The sequence below is a fragment of the Neodiprion lecontei genome, chromosome 2, assembly GCF_021901455.1.
Source record: "Neodiprion lecontei isolate iyNeoLeco1 chromosome 2, iyNeoLeco1.1, whole genome shotgun sequence".
Classification (NCBI taxonomy): Eukaryota; Metazoa; Arthropoda; class Insecta; order Hymenoptera; family Diprionidae; genus Neodiprion; species Neodiprion lecontei.
Genome location: NC_060261.1, coordinates 14,501,035 through 14,518,864, shown reverse-complemented (window position 1 = coordinate 14,518,864; position 17,830 = coordinate 14,501,035). Strand labels below are relative to the sequence as shown.

The window sequence follows — 17,830 nt, the reverse complement described above, 5'->3', positions numbered from 1 at the left end:
ATAAAACAATTATCACAAAAGTGAAAGAAGTAATTGAGAATGTGCAAATTCCTTCAAAGTCAAGTTACATTAAACGGAGAGTGGGAGGGAGGTTAGGTGGATGATGTTTAAATAATTCGCAAGATGGCGCGTTAGTATTACCCAGCACGCCTTGCGGGATTGATTTGCGCATGTCAGTTGGCTCCATTGCAAATGGCGGCTCCTTGTTATTGTTCATGGCGTTTTATGACTTGTCCCTTTATATTGCCGATTATGTCGAGTTTTTTCGCGATTTTTGCCGCACGCAGTGAGCATAAAGTGAAGTAAGGGCAGCGCGTTCTATTTTGTAGGAAGATAAGTGTGTTGGTGCTGTGTCTCAGTGTAATTTGGAAGCGAGAAATCCCGCACGAAGTTGGAAAGAAATGGGGTAACGTTAAGATTTTCCTGTATTCATACGGTATCAAATCGCCCTGCGCTACGGTTGTTGCCACCATCTCAACTTTGCAAACTTGACAAGTTTTCCTTAAATTTTCACGGAAGTCTTCCCCAAACGAATTTGTGTCCTGAAATCAGTTGAAAACCGACCATTTTCCCATATTGACGGGATATCTTGAGCATGCTTTTGAGCCCACTTCACGTCCACCTCCCCCGACGGACAAAATGGTGGTCCCCCCGATATCCAATGATCTAGGCGCCTTATTTTACCGCAAATTGCTCCGAGCCTTCATCACGAATTACAATTTCATCGCTAAAATATATTCAAACTACCAGCCCGTTTCTTGATAAGACACGCCTAGCTCCAAAATTGAACCTATAACCTATTTTCGGTTCCGTAGAAATCGAGCCCCCATACCGTGGCCCAAAAGTTTTTAATTGCCGTTCGGGAATGCTAAAGGTGTCACCCGGATCATTTTATTTTCGCTTTCGTATTCAATTTAACGTAAATAAATCACTTGCTTACATGTTGGCTCTCCAATGCAGATCACATTTCGATTATTTATTCGTTAATATGCGCGATATTATAACCTCCCGGTTTATATTCGTCTTACTTTGTGTTTATACACTGTGTTTCGGCCGATTGTTTTCACTTTGTAAGCTAGTTTGTAATTTTTTTCCCCCCTTCAATCTATTATTTTTGTTCTAAAATTATCATTGGTACGGCTATCATTATTTCACAATAGTTTACCCCCTTTCACCAAGTCATAGGTATTTATTTAATATTTCTTCAATTAATTATAATTAATATGAATATATGCGCAAGTGGTGATTACGGTGCATTAAAATTTTGTTTCATAGTGCGGACGAGTCTAGAGAGCTTTTGAATTTCTTACCATATTATGTTGGGTTATTATTTCATAAGCATCTTGAGATCCCTGTTTTTATCCTCCGTCTTCGCTAGATCTCGTTTTATTTTTTATTTTGATTGATTTTTTGTTTTTTAACCTGTTTTACGCTCAAATGAACTTAATTACGACCTTCAAAAATTGTGACAGGTTTGAATGCATTGACACATACATAATAACAATAATAATAACTGTACAACTTGTATTATTACGGTGAAAATGTCGAAAGTTGAATTTACCCCAGGTGTGTGGTAAATTGTAAAAAATTCACAGCTTATTTATAAAATATTTATTCATATGACTAGGTGTGTGAAAAGAATTGGTCATGACGAAAAAGTTTCATAAAATTTAAGTATCACTTCGAATTCGCTATCAGCTGTATTGTTTAAATAAATGAAACCCAGCAGTCCACAGTCAAGTTTCCCATGCAAATGCCTGTTAATGCTAGTTGAAACGATGTATTGTCCAAATTGTTGAGGTTTTGAGAAAATATCTGTCCGATTCAGTAGGCAACGGTGTTAAAGAGACGGCGTTGGGGTGGTTTGGCACAGAGACGTGGCTGTTTCGGTGGACTAACAGGCAGTACAGCAGTACTTTAAGAAGTCCCCAGGCTCCCCGGGTAGTTATGTGATTGATGGTTGGTAAGTAATGCCTTTTTCACACATTATTTCTACCTTTTACATAAAAGAGGTTGAAGTTAATAACATTACCGTAATGAAACATTGTGGAAAAAATCACTACTTTTATAATTTTACTATGATTCTGAACGAACTAAGATTCCGAAATATGAGTGTGCTTTGTTTTGTTACGGTTTACTGAATTTCAAATACTTCCGAAATCGCGAAATAACAGTTCTTCCTCAGAAGGAATCGTTACGATAACGTTACTAATTTCAATATGATTTATATGAAAACAACAAAATGAAATTATTACCACTCAGTTTATAAAGCATCTGATTCATTCCTCTTTATTTAATATCAAATTTCTTTCAAGTCATGGCGGCAGACAGCGATGGTGATCTGATCGAGACGGTGGTTACGTGCGAGGGGGATCTCGGGGACCCAGAATTTGCACACAAGTTCAAAGTTATTGTCGAGCGTCTCGAAACCCTGCTCTGTCAAGGTGAACACATTCTGGGAAAACACAATTGAATTTAAATTCTACTGAATCAAGGTGAAAATTAAAATTTGACACAATTTAAAATGCTTTTCAGAAAAGGGTGAGAGCTTACGTGTCGATAAGGTGGAGCCATGGAACTCTGTAAGAGTAACATTTTCAATTCCAAGAGAGGCTGCGCTACGTCTAAGAGAATTGGCAGCCCAGGGCTCAGCAACTCTCACACAGCTTGGCATCCTTTCTGTTCAAGTTGAAGGAGATCAGGTAAACGTTTCTATCATTATTCAAAATTTGATTTTAATCACCTTATTCAAGTATCAACCACTCCTCTGTCTATCGATAGTAGATCATCGAACCACTCCAAGCTACATCGTGCAAGTGACGATTCATGTCTTAGCGAGTGTATATTCAATAAATATAAATGGTTTTTAGTAAATTTCATTACTGTGTACTTATCTTCTATCAATGTGGCGTAATGGTGAGATCTTACAGAGACACTGTTACCCACATTTGCCAACATACAGTGTCGGACATTTCAGTCGAAACACTATATTAAAATGTGAAATATTAAACAAAAAAAAATGAGGAAATGAAAATCATTGCATTTATCAAGTTTTCAATATAATTCAACAATTGCGTAATCAAAACATATATCAAATAGGGAAATCTAACAGGACAATATATTTTCATCGGCATGTGTTTCGAAAACTGCAGTGTTAACCCAAAGCTTTGAGGATTCGAAAATTATAACGAACGCTCACTCGATGGTCTGTGTACAACAAAGTTATACCCTTCTTTTATTTTTGTTAATTTTCTTTTTATTTTTCTAAATGATCTTAATATATCGCATGATGAATATCTTGTGTTATGTATGTTTGTGCGAGTAATATTAGTACAATTGAGTTTACAAAGAAAAATTTTAACGGTTCTAACAATAATGAAAAGAATTTTGACCTGATCTCGCTATACTCAAAATAAAAACGCGGCGAAAGATTGATTCTATAAATCTGAGTTTTGTTTTACAAACAACCATGCCTAATGTCTATTCCAAAACTGACAGTCTGTAATTATTGAAATTCTAGGTGATATCTCTGAGGCTTGCCAGTCACTTTGGTGGAGAAGCGCAAGAAATAGTTTTGCGTTCTGGATCCACTCCAGATGGGGGCTCCAAAGCTCAAGGTGAATCTGCCATCGAAGTCTCTCACACGGAATCCGATTCTTCAGCAGCTGTTGCCGGGCCCAGTAATGCATCCAGTATTTCCTCAGCCTTATGCAATGTCGCACAAATAATAGCTGCTGGTAACTACTACATACATACTTTCTGCAGTTCATAATAACGTTATGACAAGACAGTATTAAGTCACAACCGTTATCACTATTGAAATTTAATATCGTAACGACTATACACCAAAAGAGGATAAAAAATATGTTTCAGGTGCTTCAGGAGAAAAGGCTCCTCAGTTTCGATCGCCGAATGTCGTAGCCCCAACGGATTGCGATCCGATTCCACCCTTTCTCGCAAAATCAGCACAACCAACTCCGGGGAGTAGCACCAGCGGCATTTCCGGCAGCCAATCCACGACGACATCCGGCACATCGCCGAGAAACAACTACAACGGCCCATTTCCGTTCGCTAGCATGACACATGCTGCCCAAGCTGTACATAGTCGCGAATCCCAGGCTGCTGGTGCCGTTAAAAATGCAGTGCAATTTAAGCATCATACACAACCACCGCCACCATATCCTGCACAAGATAGTCTGATAACGGTAACGTCGCTGAGCACTGGTCACACGACATCCCTGCCAGTGTCAGCAGGCCAGTTGACCAATCAATACAAACAGGTCAACGCTACGGTGACGAGTTTGTCATCTACCAATGGTAGTAGTTTACCCAACAACCCTAACGCCAGTGGTAATCAAGTCGCATTGTCGAGCCCACTGTTGGTCAATCTTTTACAAAACGACGGCAGTTCGCATTCCAACAACGTGATGACCAGTCAGAAAATGCTACCTCCAGCTGCTGTGGAAAGTGCAGGAAACGTGAACCGTATGAGGCCAACTAAGAAACCGATCGCCAGAAGGAAAGATAATATAAACTCGCCAAACGACTCGCCTCCAAGTTTGGAATCGTTGAAAACGGAAGATTTACTGGGGGCGTCGAGCATTGTTCCGGACTTAACGCGGAATTCTGGACCTTCGGCATTTGCTACCGTAAATGTTAATCAACAGACAGCGATAGCTCAACAGCACTCCGGAAATGTGATTAGTACAGGACAAACCTTGCCTTTGACACAAAATTCCCACCAAATGCAGGCGCCAACTATACACAACCAAGTACAAATACAACAAAAGTTTCCAATCCGACAAGAACTAGCCTATCGGCCATCTCAGATACGAATACAAAATCAATCAATGCCGATAAAACATTCACTAAGCAATCAACAGGTTCGAACTTCTCTCCAGCAGCGACAACAATTAGTAATCCAACAGCAGCAGCAGGTGATTCAAGCTCAACAACAATTGGGACAGCAAAGTGGTAGTAACAACCAATTGATTCAACAACAAGGCGGAGCAACCTCCCAGTCATCGATAAACGAGCAACAGGGCAACAATTCTCAGGTGCAGCAAGCAGCTGGAAATCACCAGATCCTCCAACAACCAATGATGCACTCTGGATCGGGAATTAATACCCCTCAGCAGAGGCTGAATTATTTGGGAAACGTGCGTCAGGCGACCCCTCCGCCTTATCCCAGACAAGCAACGCCACAACAACAGAATCAACAACATCCACAGCCTCAATCGCAGCCATCGCATTTAGGGCAGCAAAATCAGATGCTAAACGTACAGCAGCAGCTGCACCATAATCAGTTAAAAAACATGAACGTCAATACAGGCGCAACGACAGATTTTCGTTATGGTCAGAGTCAGAATATTCTTAGCAGAAACTATTCCAATGTTGCGGGAAACAGCGGGTCGGCTTGGAACGTTCAAAACGGTGCCGTTCCTCAAGGTGCTCAAGTTAACACCGCTCAGCGCAATGTTGGTCCCAGTCAGCCTACTGGAACGCTTTCACAAAATGTGCCTCGATTAAATCATGTTGCTGTACCTGCCAGCATAGCAACGACGAATACTGCGGCTGCGTCAGAACCATCTAAGGCGGAGGAAGAGCCTGAACCGGAATACACGTCGACAGGAAAAGTCAGGCAATTCTTAATAAACCCATTGACCGGGCTCTTAGAGCCGATGCCAAGTGAGAGTTCGGATTCGGAACCAGAGAGTGCGGTCGACAATCAGGATGATTTCTTTTCTTTTCCATCTCCGTCTAACGACAGATCAAATTCCATTTTTTCGGATGATGACGCGGACAGTAATTTCTCAAGAAGAAACGACACCACCACAAATACAGATCAATCCGACTCTGAAACGACAGTGAAATCCACGGCCAGCGAGGGCAGTATGAAACATAACAGAATAAAGTCCGGCAGGGAATTGGCTCACAGTCCGATGCCGGGTGAGAAAATAAAGCTCCGTCTGAAACTGGAGAAATCTGAACCAGTTACACCCGCCTACAAAGTCGACGTCTCATTTGTTAATATGCCTCCTGTTAGGAAAGCTGACAAGTCTGTGAATAAAATATTTTCGGCCGGTATCCAAACTTCAGGTCCAGCCGGTGATGAACCTAGAGTGCCTCCGTTACACATCTCTTTAAGAGGTCGCAACGCATCCGTAGTTCAAATCAGAAAGAAGGAAAAAAAAGCTCTGAAGGAAGGTGAATTTGAATCTTTAACGATAAAACGACGTGGTAAGCTGAAGAAAATGAAAGAATCCACGGATGGTAATAAATTACTTCAAAAAAAGTCATCTTTAAGTATGATAATCGGTACTTCGTCCATATCTAAATTTCCGTTATCAAATTCAACCATCATCAACAGCACTCACTCTGTGTCAAAAATGAACAGTGCGCTTCAAACCGTCATGAATAAAGCAAATGCCTCGAAGCAAGATTCGCCGTTGGATGTATCGAAACTACAGACAGTTACAGCAAAACCCAGTTCCAGCAAAACCAGCGACGTGGATGACATACCGCTCAACAGTAGAATACCGTCGCCTGTCAAGCATAAGATTTTAAATCCAACGGCAAACTCTCAGCCAGTTTTGGCTAAAACCCAATTGGAAACTGAGGTTCAAAACCATACGAGTGAACATAAAATTGGAGGAGGTAAATATTCTGCAATAAAATTTACGTTATTTTTCAATTAATGATGTTCTTGTAAAAAAAAGTTGAACGAAAATTGATTTTCTATTTAGGCAAGACCAAAAGAAGAGATTCTAAGAAGAAATCGGAGACCAACGACGGCTTATATCGTGAGCAGAATTTATTATCTGGTGGGAGAATTTTGGACAACCAGATGAAATGGCGAAAATTCGGTTACAAAGGAAATCCGGGACAACCTATAAAGAAATCTGAGTCAGCATTAACCGAAAATGTTCCACATAAGGTTAAAAAAGTTGGAGAGGTTCGAAGAACTAGTGATAGTGACATTAACAGAACTGTAAGTGAAACAGCAAATGCATTGAGCGTAGTGACATCCAGATTAACTGAAATCAACGGAATCAAAAAAGACCTTGTTAGTCACGAAAAAAAGAGACGACTGAGTTCAGTGGACGAGAAGGATCTACGTTTAGCAGGTATTATATATCATCTTGATTGTGCATTTTTCGTTCGTAGACTGTGTAAAGTTGAGTCAAATTACAATTTATTACGTGTTTTTGATCAATGGCTAAACACGAAAAATTGCATTTATAAATTTTGTTTTTCATCACACATGCGTCGAAATTTCAATTATAAAGCACCGTGCACCGCTATGCGTTTGCACTTTGTCATATATAGTGCTGTGCACCACTAAGAAAAACTGTGCATCGCTAAACATACACACTTGAAGCAAACCAAGTGAGGCTAGGTCTGATACACAGCTAATGCTGCAGCCATTTCAGGCATATGCTACGGACATCAAAACACGTTTTTGAAGTATTCATGATAAAGAATATTATATACAATTAGTGACAAAATTGGAAAATGGTGATTCATGTGCGAGCTCCGCTCTTGTCTCCGGCTCACCCACAGACTCATCACCATTCCTTGGTTTTCGCTATATGTTGCATAAAGTACTATTCTGAACGACTATACTACAAATTTTCCAAATTAGCCAAGTCGAATGAGATTGAAAATGGCAACAATAACGTAACGATGCATTCTGAGGAAAATGTTATGAATAAGTTTTTGAAAAATCAGAAATTCAGTAAACCATAATATAGCAAAACAAGTCTCACCTTCTGAATACATAACACCTCGTCAGTCATTGTGATATTACAAATGGTTGATTTTTCATGAATATTTTGTCACGTTAACGTTAGTAATTTCATCCTTGTAAAATCCATGATCAAGTCCTTTTCATTCGGTGTTCCATTGTGGCGTATTTAATACTGTATTATTTTACAGAATCTCAGAGTGCAGAGATGACACAGCTCCACAGTCATAAGAGTGTTTCCGACGGTCTAACTCAAAATTCAAATCCAAAGATCAATTCGAGTTGTGAGAATGAGAATTTTATTGCAAATCCTCCGAGCAGCCTTGAAAGTAACCTTGAAAGTAAACCTTCAACTCCCTGTGCGGTTGACGTTGTGTCTAAAAATCCGCAAGACAGGTTACCGGATCAGGTTGCTAAAATTAAAACTGAGACGGAGAGACTAGGTGCTAAGATGAATTCGACCGCTGTGAATAAGACTCACAACATCGTTGCTAAGGTGAAGAATCACGTATCTGGGAAGAACGAAGTTAACCCGAACTTGAACAGGCATAAGGTGGAACAAGTGCATAAAAAGATTGTTCAGAATCACATAATAAAATCGCAGTCCGAAAGACCAGGGACAGTGACCAAGTTAGAAAACATGCAACGCATCAGTCTGTTGAAGAACTCACAGAATACACCGGTCACCAACACTGAACAGCCGATTAGAGTTCAAAATATTGATCTATCCGTTAAGCCGATATTGCCGATAGGCGATATTAACGTGACGGAGGCAAAAGTCAAGCAGAAATTGCTCGAAAATACGGTACCTGTTGGACTGGGTGTCGATGCGAGTGCGGAAAGAGTTGGCAATGGCGGTGGAGGTGAGGATTCCGGTATAGAATCGATGGACGCGCTGTCGGAAAAATCACCTAACCAAGGGGAATCCCCATTGCACAGACCAACAACTGAGTCCATACCTCAATCTACAAATAAAAACGCGATTCAAGGTGAAACCCCAATGCAGACAACCAATAAGAACGTGCCTTCCTCGACTAGCGATAGTAATATGTGTTCAAACTCGGAAATTCTAAAAACTGGTGATCCGAAAAGACTAAGTCCCGTGTCAGTTGCTAGTTATCTAGAAAATCGTTTGAAACATGACACAGCTGGAAACTCAAGTGAGCGTAGTGTTATTAATGTGTCTAGTGAAAAAGCAGCGTTTGCCAAGTCGCAAGACAACGACAAAGCAGCGTCTGCCGCAGGTGCAGAAGTTACAGACAATAGTAAAAATATTGCAAGTCCATTGGTCACAGCCTCGACTACCGTTGCGCCAAGTTCCGTGCTGACTCAATTGAGCTGTGACAAACTTTTACAGTGTACAAATACAGAGATCAAAGATGTTTCACTTGTGGATAGTTTTGGAGTGAAACCCCTTAAATTAGATACTTCTGTTAATCTAAATAACCAAAATGAACTAAACAAAGTAGATGTTATTCATGAACAATCAAACGTTGTCCAACAGTCGTCCAATAAGGACTCAAAGACTTCGTCGGACGACAGTTGTGCAAATATTTTAAGCGACAGCCCTATCGGTCAAAATAACAACAATGGCGTGCCTGTAATACAAAATCATGTGGCGTACAGTAAAGTTAAAAACGATAAAATCGAACCGACGTTAATTCAAGCTAATCTAAAGGCAGAAAACACATGCTCAAACATACAAACTCTTACACCGGATATTAAAACTGAACCAAATTTAGATGTAAAGTTGCACGACACCAGGCAAGTTGATTTGCCCAACAATTTGGCTCACCCTTTGAATTCAACCCTTGGCAATAAAGTAGAAACAGATAAGAATCAGATGTCCAATGTACAAACTCAACAAGTCGCGGTTAAAGAATCGTCGCCGATTTGTTTACACAAGGCGAACGATGAACTGGTTAAAAAAATTGTCAGTGACGTTGCGACAGAAAGAAATGTTGGCATCGAATCGCCATCAGTCGACGATCCTCAGCCAATTAGAATTACTCCTCCTCTATATACGTACTCTAATCCAGTAGTTTTGCAACGAGACGAAACCCCCAGTCCAGCAGCGCATAACCAGGAGGTAGAGACCAGCGAAGTAGATCACGCCAAGAGGAAACGTAGAAGAAAACAGGAACTAGAAGGTCGACAAGATGTGATATGCATAGAAGATAACGAAGATTCACATTTCCTCGATCGATTAAACTCAAACAATTCAAACGATTATGTTAAGCCAAAATCACTATTAGAACAGCTTCTGATAGAGATTCCCACAGAAAATACTGAAAAGAGATCGCTGAGAACGAGATCGCAGAAACTGAACAGTCCTGACATTGTTAAAACGCCGAAAAGTAGTCCACATGGCCAGAATAAAATAGAAGAACGCCGTAGCATATCACCCTTTGCTAAGGCAAGCCCAAAAATGGGTGTGTCAAAGTTATCGCCTAATGCCTCAACAGCCAAAATTGGTAAGAGAAAAAGACAAGAAAGCGAAAGTTCTGTTGCATCAAGTACAGCGGACGATCCTCAGCCCAGACCGGGAAAACGGAAATGTTCGGAAAATGCTGCGGAATTAATCAAAGCTTATATGGGGGTTGAAGAATGTGGATCTAATAAGAAACAAGTAACTACAAAGGAGGAGCAGAGTAAAAAAGTCTTCAATGTACTGACTAAAGCAAAAAAAGGTGGGTTTTAAAAACTAATTGTTAGATTCGCACACTTACTTATCTATTCATTTATATGCCCTAAATTAGTCAATGTTATATGTTCACTAATCCATTTATTTATTCATTTATTTATTTATTATTATTGCTCGGTATTTTTTTCAAGGTCTCAGTACTTTATTTTTTACCTCCTACATTTATAATAATATCTATTTCAACACTTTTAGGACCAATTTTAGTAGATGTGGATTCCTCAGATGACGAACCGCTGATTGATATAGCGGAAAAAGCAAGAATGCGAATGTCGGATGAGGCACCTGCAGCATCTCCAAAGCCTAGAGATCCCAAGTAAATATTGAATGTTAATACCAATTTACCGTTTTACGAACTTACACTCTGCGGAGAGCTAATGAAAGTAATAAAGTGACGTTTCTCATATTGGCATATTATACATTAAGCAGTGCCATGTAACGGTCTCATAATACCCGACTTTACCATTGTTGCTTCCATAGAGTTTTCAGTTCCGAATTTCGTTTAAAATTTTTCCAATTCACACCCTGATTTTTGTACCAAAACAGATGGAAAGCCCTTAATTGTAAATAACATCACGGTGATGTAACGATTTTTATTGCAGAATGATTGCAAGCGGTCTAGTGATGGGAGGTCAAATTATTTCTAGCAACACATCAAACACATCAAATGCTATTAACAGAGTGCAACGAGAAAGCCGGCTATTGACTACCAAACAGCCACCTAGCGGAGCGTCTGCATCGACTGGAAAGGAAAGACTTCGAGGAACATCCGTATCTAGCAATGAATCCATTGGCGAGATCCCGACACGCAGGTCGGTGAGGCAAAACACCGCATCACCATTGGCAACTCCCGCTGGTAACACTCGAGGGGCTTCCAGATCCGTGGATGATGTTAACAGAAGAAAGACGCGTAGTGGAGCCGGTGAGTAAGAAACTTATTCAAGTCCTCGTCAAAAAGAGAGAAAAAGAAAGGAATAGAAATGAATTATACAGAATATAGTCATGTAAGATAACAAAGAGACTTAAATTTGCCCACTATGTCTAACGTCAAGGCTTGATCAGCCTGCATATGAAAGGAACGTATTTGAAATGTAGCATTTCTAAAGCTTGCACAGAATTTTGATGGATATAGTAATTAGCCTTTACCCTAAATTTTCAATTCGAATGTTGATAAGTACATTTGGTACAATCACTTGAAATAATTATGGCGTATTTTTTCTTTCGCTAAAAGTAACAATTGCAAATGTTATAGGCAGTTGAATTTCAGTGTTTTTGCTACATATAGGTATATCTTAGCATGGGTGAAGTCACAACTCTATTGTTTTCAATTCGTCGAATGAGAAGTAATTGTTGTGCAATTGAAAAAAGAAAAAATATGACGTAATTATATTCTCATGAACCGTTCGAATGCACAATAAAGAAACAAAAAAAATTAAATAAATGGATTTGGCCCAATTATTTTTAATACAGAGACATACAAGGACTTGCGATGATCTTCGTTTTACTAATGCTGATACAATGAAATATCTAGAGATGTGATTTGTTACAAATGATATGCCGTAGGTTACTTTCATATCTAGGATTATTTTCTTTTACAAATATGTATATAAGCGCTCAGTAGAACCCAAGAGAAGAGCAAAATATAAGTCAGTACAACAAGTATAATGGAATCGAATGTGTACTATCAACAAGAGAAGACACATTTTTGTTTGCGGACTTATTACGAATATCTTATGGCATTCAGATAAGATGTATTGAACAAGCAATGACATCCAAATAACTGGCATATGAAACTTGAACCCTGAAATTTAATTTGAGTTCTACAAATTTTCATCCTAGTTCCAAATATCGTTAGTTGTCCAAAGTGTTCTTCAACCACGGCAATTTTTCTTCTTCCCCCTCGTAATGTTCTGTAAAAACATCTGTGATGTTACTTTTCTAATTAAATTTTTGCGTCGTCCCCGTTAGTATATATAGTATACTATTAGTATGCAGTTTAAGGGAACACGTCAGTGAAAATCTGTAATCTTTTGATTAGCCTGAAATTTAATATCATAATAAAGCTTTATGAAACAAGTGGTTTTCACCCAGTTTTAATAAGTTATGTTCCATAGGTGACCACATATTATTGTAAATAAAGTCAAATAGTGATATTTTTCTAAAAGCTTCATGCAGTACAATTTTAGCTGACGAAATTTCAAAAAAATCCACAGTTATTGAAGGAGTGCAGGGAACATAAATTGCTATGAAAATGGATAATCGTCAAGTTTCAACCTAATTATACCAATAATTTGCAATTTACTATTAATTTTAATTCACAAAAACTAGTGTTGAGCTTTTTAAACAAAACTAAATTTTGACGTTATTTTAAATAACATCCGGACACATATGAAACTAAATTAATTAATACTGTGTGAAAACCACTTGTCTTATGAAGCCTTATTATGTTTAAAATATTGAAACTATGTAAAATACTTTTATACTAGAACTGCAAAATAAAATTTGCAACAGCTCTCTTCGCTCCACAATGTGAATTGCTAACAGAATGGTCCGTTTAGGGATGTACATGCGTGTAGGTCTAAATCGTACCAAGTCAATGAAAATTCTACAAATTGTTCTAACTTTTGTTTTAAGCACATGTGTAAAATTTGAAAACGATTCTCTGAACCATACCGGAGTCATAATACTTTCAATTGCTTGTGATTTTACATTGATTTCAAGTCAAGTCCAATGTAAAATTACGACAAATTAAAAGTAAAATAACCCCGGTGTGGTATAGACAATAGCTTTCAAATTTTACACAAGGTTTGAGATAAAACTGAGAACAACTTGTATGATTTTCATTCACGTAGCACGATTTCAACCTATACTTTGTCCAGCGAGAGACCAACCTACTCCCATTTTACCTACTCTAGATAACCGAACGGGTCCTCCAACCTGACGGTTAATTTCAAACCTAAGGACTGATTCCAAACCTGACAGTTCATTTTAACCATTTCAAACCGTCGAGCATCAGTCGCTTCAATATTGCTAGTTAGTTCGGGCGTGTGAAATTTCAATTATGGTTTTATTATTTTAATTGATTAATACATACAATGACAGAAAACATGGACAATGATGTAGGAGAATATTTATTTGAGATATATGAGACCGCGATGGTCATATTATTTAATTTATTAGTCCTTTTACAGAGTGCACTTTTGGTGCAAGGTACAAGTGTACAATATTATAAGTACGATATTGAGTAGCGAACTCCACCATCACCACCTGACCCCCACTTCGTCCGAATCTGCGCAACTCTAGGTTGGTCTCTCGTTGGACACAGTATATACGCTTGTACATCCTTAATGGAAATGCGCTCCAATCCAGGAACAGTTGTTTGCTAAGGTGACCAACTGTAATATATTTAAATGCTAGTTCACCGCGATGTATGTAAACTTGAAAATTTTGATAGCCGTCGATGTTGAACACAATTGCAAGTGACAACTGTCGAAATTTTTGAAGTTATGTTCATGACGGTTGGTCACCCTGGCAATTAAGTCATCTCGGATTGTAGCGCATGTGCATTAAACTATAGTAGACGACGGATCATTCTGTCGGTAGCAATTCACACTCTCTGTGTGTGTGTGTGTGTGTGTGTGTGTGTGTGTGTGTGTGTGTGTGTGTGTGTGTGTGTGTGTGTGTGTGTGTGTGTGTGTGTGTGTGTGTGTGTGTGTGTGTGCGCGCGCGTGTGTGTGTGTGTGTGTGTTCGATCGCCTATGTCGCCATTCCTTGTCAACTTCAAAACAGAAATTTTTAATTCTTTTTTTTTTTTTTTGAAAGTTATTTTTACCGTTAATAAGGGTTAGTAAATATATGATTGTACTTGGTACATATTCAATTTTCTTATATTTATTTTTAGTTATTCAAAGTTGGAAAGATCTGTGTTAAAAAAATACGAAACGGCACCACTGGAATGTTTCTGCCATAGGAACCTGTGTAGAAGAATTTTAAATAATGTGTTTTTATTAACTTTTTTCTGAATAATTAGATAGTGAATCCATAAATATTTTCGAGGATAAATGTATAATATATTTTTTTTATAACATTGTAAAATTTCAAGCCTCAAAGTTGAAATCTTCGATTACCATTAGATTTACGTAAACCTCATTAAGTTTCAAGGAAATCAAAAAACTTATAGAGTTCCACTGATGCGTACCCTTAATAAAGCATTTAAAAGAATGGGATCGCGAGCAAGTAGCCTACTGTCAATTCAGTACATCTCATACTGACCGTATATGACAAAGATTATTTTATATGGATTTCGAATTTTGTTAAGAATTACTTAGCAAAATATGATAATGAACGATATTTGTAACGGATAGTATAAATACCTTGTGTATTGCAATACAAGTGCACAGGAAGAGTGCTGGATGTAATAAAATATTATTCTTTTCGTACTATTATTATTGAAGGTAGTAATGATATTATATTAGTACTAGCGTACAGAGTATCTTAATATTCAGAGTCCATCTTTTCCAATCGTGTACCGTCTGTGTTACAAAACGAGATCAATTTTGTCAAGCATCTTCAATTTTCTCACTACTCAGTGTGCTTACTTGTATCCAGACTCTTAGGTTCTACTGTAATGCCAAACACCTTGTATAGCACGAGTGGTGTTTTAGTGACAGTCGAGAAGGCGAAGCAGGCGAAAAGGCGGCGAATATCGCGAGAGACCAAATGACCTTCGGGGAGCGACCTTGACAGCGATTAGCTACCGTCGCTAGTCAGGGCTCGTCTGTCTATTTGTCTGTCTGTTAACAATGTTAGTTCAATTGCTGTGTGGCTGGACCCCACCTGGTGACTATGTAGCATCAATAATAACGCACAATGTCAATACAGTGTTGCCCGAGTGTACAGTAACTGGACTAGTGTTGGATGGCGAGTAATAACGCAGATTTCACTCTTTTCCTCCTCGATATCTGGATTATAATTGAGCGTTTTCTTCTTTCTGTAGTTTAAACGTTGAGGGAACAAAATTGTTAGACCGCTTGTTTCAAATAGTGAATTACGCGGCACCGAAATCATTTCAACCCACTCTAGGTAGACTTTCTTCTTCAATTATAATTGCAATTTTCTTTCTTTTCCGTCTTACATCGAGTCGATGTATCGGCGTCGGTTCTATTTCAAAACTCAATGAATACATTCCGCCAATTCTGTAGCGGCTTTGCTGCCAAACTAAACTTTCATAATGGATATTCTTCTCAGGTTTACCTAAAATGCTTCACTGAAGCGCGAAATAATTGTATTTACAAAAGTGTGTGAAATCGATTGAACTTCGCATGGCTTTGTGACATGAAATAATAACTTGGGAAAAGAAAATCATAGTGTAAAAAACTTTGGTGAAACTAGTTTTCTTACTCTAGAACTCTGTTCTGCCTTTTATCCGTTGCTATCCAGCATTCTTCTATTTACCTCACCATTCGGTAGTACTATTTAGTTATTTAGATTAACTCTAAATTATTGCACGCTATTCGATTGCGCCAGTGTTTACATCACACGGAAAAATCGTAACAATGCCTCGTCTACATGGGTTCTATCTGCTTAAAAGTTGAATGATATTGCCTCTTGTAAGGACGTCTGGAGTACCAGAGTGGCGCAAAAACATTGAGACATGTACCTAAAATTCGGCAATCCAAATTTCTTGTTCAAATTTCACATGATATCACACTCAACATTCAGAATGTACAGTCAAAACTTTCGTACTATATTGCCCAGGTATCCAAGGCATCTGTTTTGCTCATTCTAGTATTCGTCTAACACAATTTGCGAATGTAACGCTCCATGAAGACTATGAATTTGAAACTGTTGTTACTGCCGTAACATGGTGAATCAACTGTACACTTGTGACAAAATAATTATTTCTATCTTGGTTTAGGTGATGATTGTTTAGGTATCCTTTGCCAGCAGACTGTGTTTATAGTTGTCTAATCAATAACGACTTCTTGTTAATTTATTTTGTTACTGTTCATACTATATTCTTAAATATATTACTATCGTGACGGTTACAGTTGTAAAAATCTAGAAACATATATATGTGTATATACCGTTCTATGCATTTTTTATTTTTTTTTTTCCTTTCTTTTTCTCACCCAGTTACTGCCATCAAGCATCTATTTTTTATGTAACAACATATATGACAAAGATTCTGAGATATTGGCCATATCTTTGGTTATAGCATGTAAATAATATAATTTCTTTCTATCTGAGAAAAAAGCAAAAAAGATAAAGAAAACCGCAATAACTCTTTTGAGTTCCTTGTGGTAATGATGAAAGAGAGTTGACAATTACAATCATTGAATTGAAATATTTTTCTATCAATAATGTATTTCTACTAAATACGGTTGCTTATTTTTGTTTTTGAACCTTGTAAACATAGTCTGTTGGTGGTAATGCTGCCTCGAATTAGTACTTCGTGCAGGGCTGGGTTATAGGAAAAATTAACAAAGGATTTATTTTATTTATAAAAAGTAAGAGGAACACTGGGATATATGATTAATGATTCATGCATAAATATACGGAAATGATGATAATAATAATAAAAAAAAATTATTAATACAGTGTTAATTTGATAGGTAATATATGAATGAATATATTTTGTAAATAATTTCTTGTATAGACACTCGTGCATCTCCCTTTGTAAATATAGAAACTGTTAAATTTTTATTAAATTAGTAATTATATAATAAATATCATTGCAACTCCACTGTCACTACTATTAGCTGTTTAAAAAAAAATTGAATGAAAATGAAAAAAAAACTATCTAAGTACATGTTTTAAATAATTTCTCTTTAACATTATCACACATGATATAGGTATGAGAACTACTAGAATATTGTTTTTTTTTCGCAAGAAATACATCTAGTTTTATAACATGTAAATGTAAATTAAATCTTTTAAACTATATGAAATTGATGATAATGCAGCCTTGTGTAGCTATCTGTCTTTCTTATGATGATTAAGAATAAATTAGTTTACAATTTAACTATCGAGATTATTAATGGTAATTGCAAAACCCTACCATTATTTTTTAAATATTTTCTCAAACCGTTATAAATTTACCTCCATATCGTATCTTGTCTCCTCATTTTTTGCTTCGAAACATTCGTTGATTTATAATTATAGGTCCTTTCGTTTAATATTATTATTGCGAGATTTCATTTGATGCATTGAGTTTCGAATGTCTTTAGTCTCGTGACACAATGAGCCAATTGTAATCAATACAAGTATCCGCAACAAACTAATCATTTTGCACCTTTTGTACAAAATGTTTGTAAGTACGTCATAAGTTGGAAGTAGAAAACTAACGAGGCAAGCAAGCAAGCTTCCGTCAAAAATGTGTT

At 37.6% G+C, this 17,830-nt stretch overlaps 1 protein-coding gene across 4 annotated transcripts; it reads left to right on the top strand.

Moving 5' to 3' along the window:
- The first annotated feature begins 202 nt into the window (after positions 1-202).
- Positions 203-17,472, top strand: LOC107227844. 4 transcript variants are annotated; one of them, XM_046732450.1, is made up of 11 exons: positions 203-406; positions 1,832-1,963; positions 2,316-2,444; positions 2,536-2,702; positions 3,521-3,737; positions 3,874-6,657; positions 6,747-7,127; positions 7,939-10,437; positions 10,644-10,764; positions 11,051-11,370; positions 15,113-17,472. In XM_046732450.1, exons 2-11 carry the CDS (start codon positions 1,957-1,959, stop codon positions 15,169-15,171), a joined length of 6,684 nt encoding a protein of 2,227 aa, XP_046588406.1. In that variant the 5' UTR covers positions 203-406; positions 1,832-1,956; the 3' UTR covers positions 15,172-17,472. The 4 variants fall into 4 exon arrangements, with proteins under 4 accessions (XP_046588406.1, XP_046588408.1, XP_015524592.1 ...); XM_046732452.1 differs by having other exon boundaries at positions 1,829-1,963; positions 11,096-11,370; XM_015669106.2 differs by having other exon boundaries at positions 1,829-1,963.
- Positions 17,473-17,830: the final 358 nt, after the last annotated feature.

Bases quoted from the DNA above. Each gene is read 5' to 3' on its own strand.
- LOC107227844 (XM_046732450.1), top strand. The intron at 3,738-3,873 runs GTAACTACTACA...AATATGTTTCAG, and splicing joins CGCACAAATAATAGCTGCTG to GTGCTTCAGGAGAAAAGGCT. The intron at 10,438-10,643 runs GTGGGTTTTAAA...CAACACTTTTAG, and splicing joins ACTGACTAAAGCAAAAAAAG to GACCAATTTTAGTAGATGTG.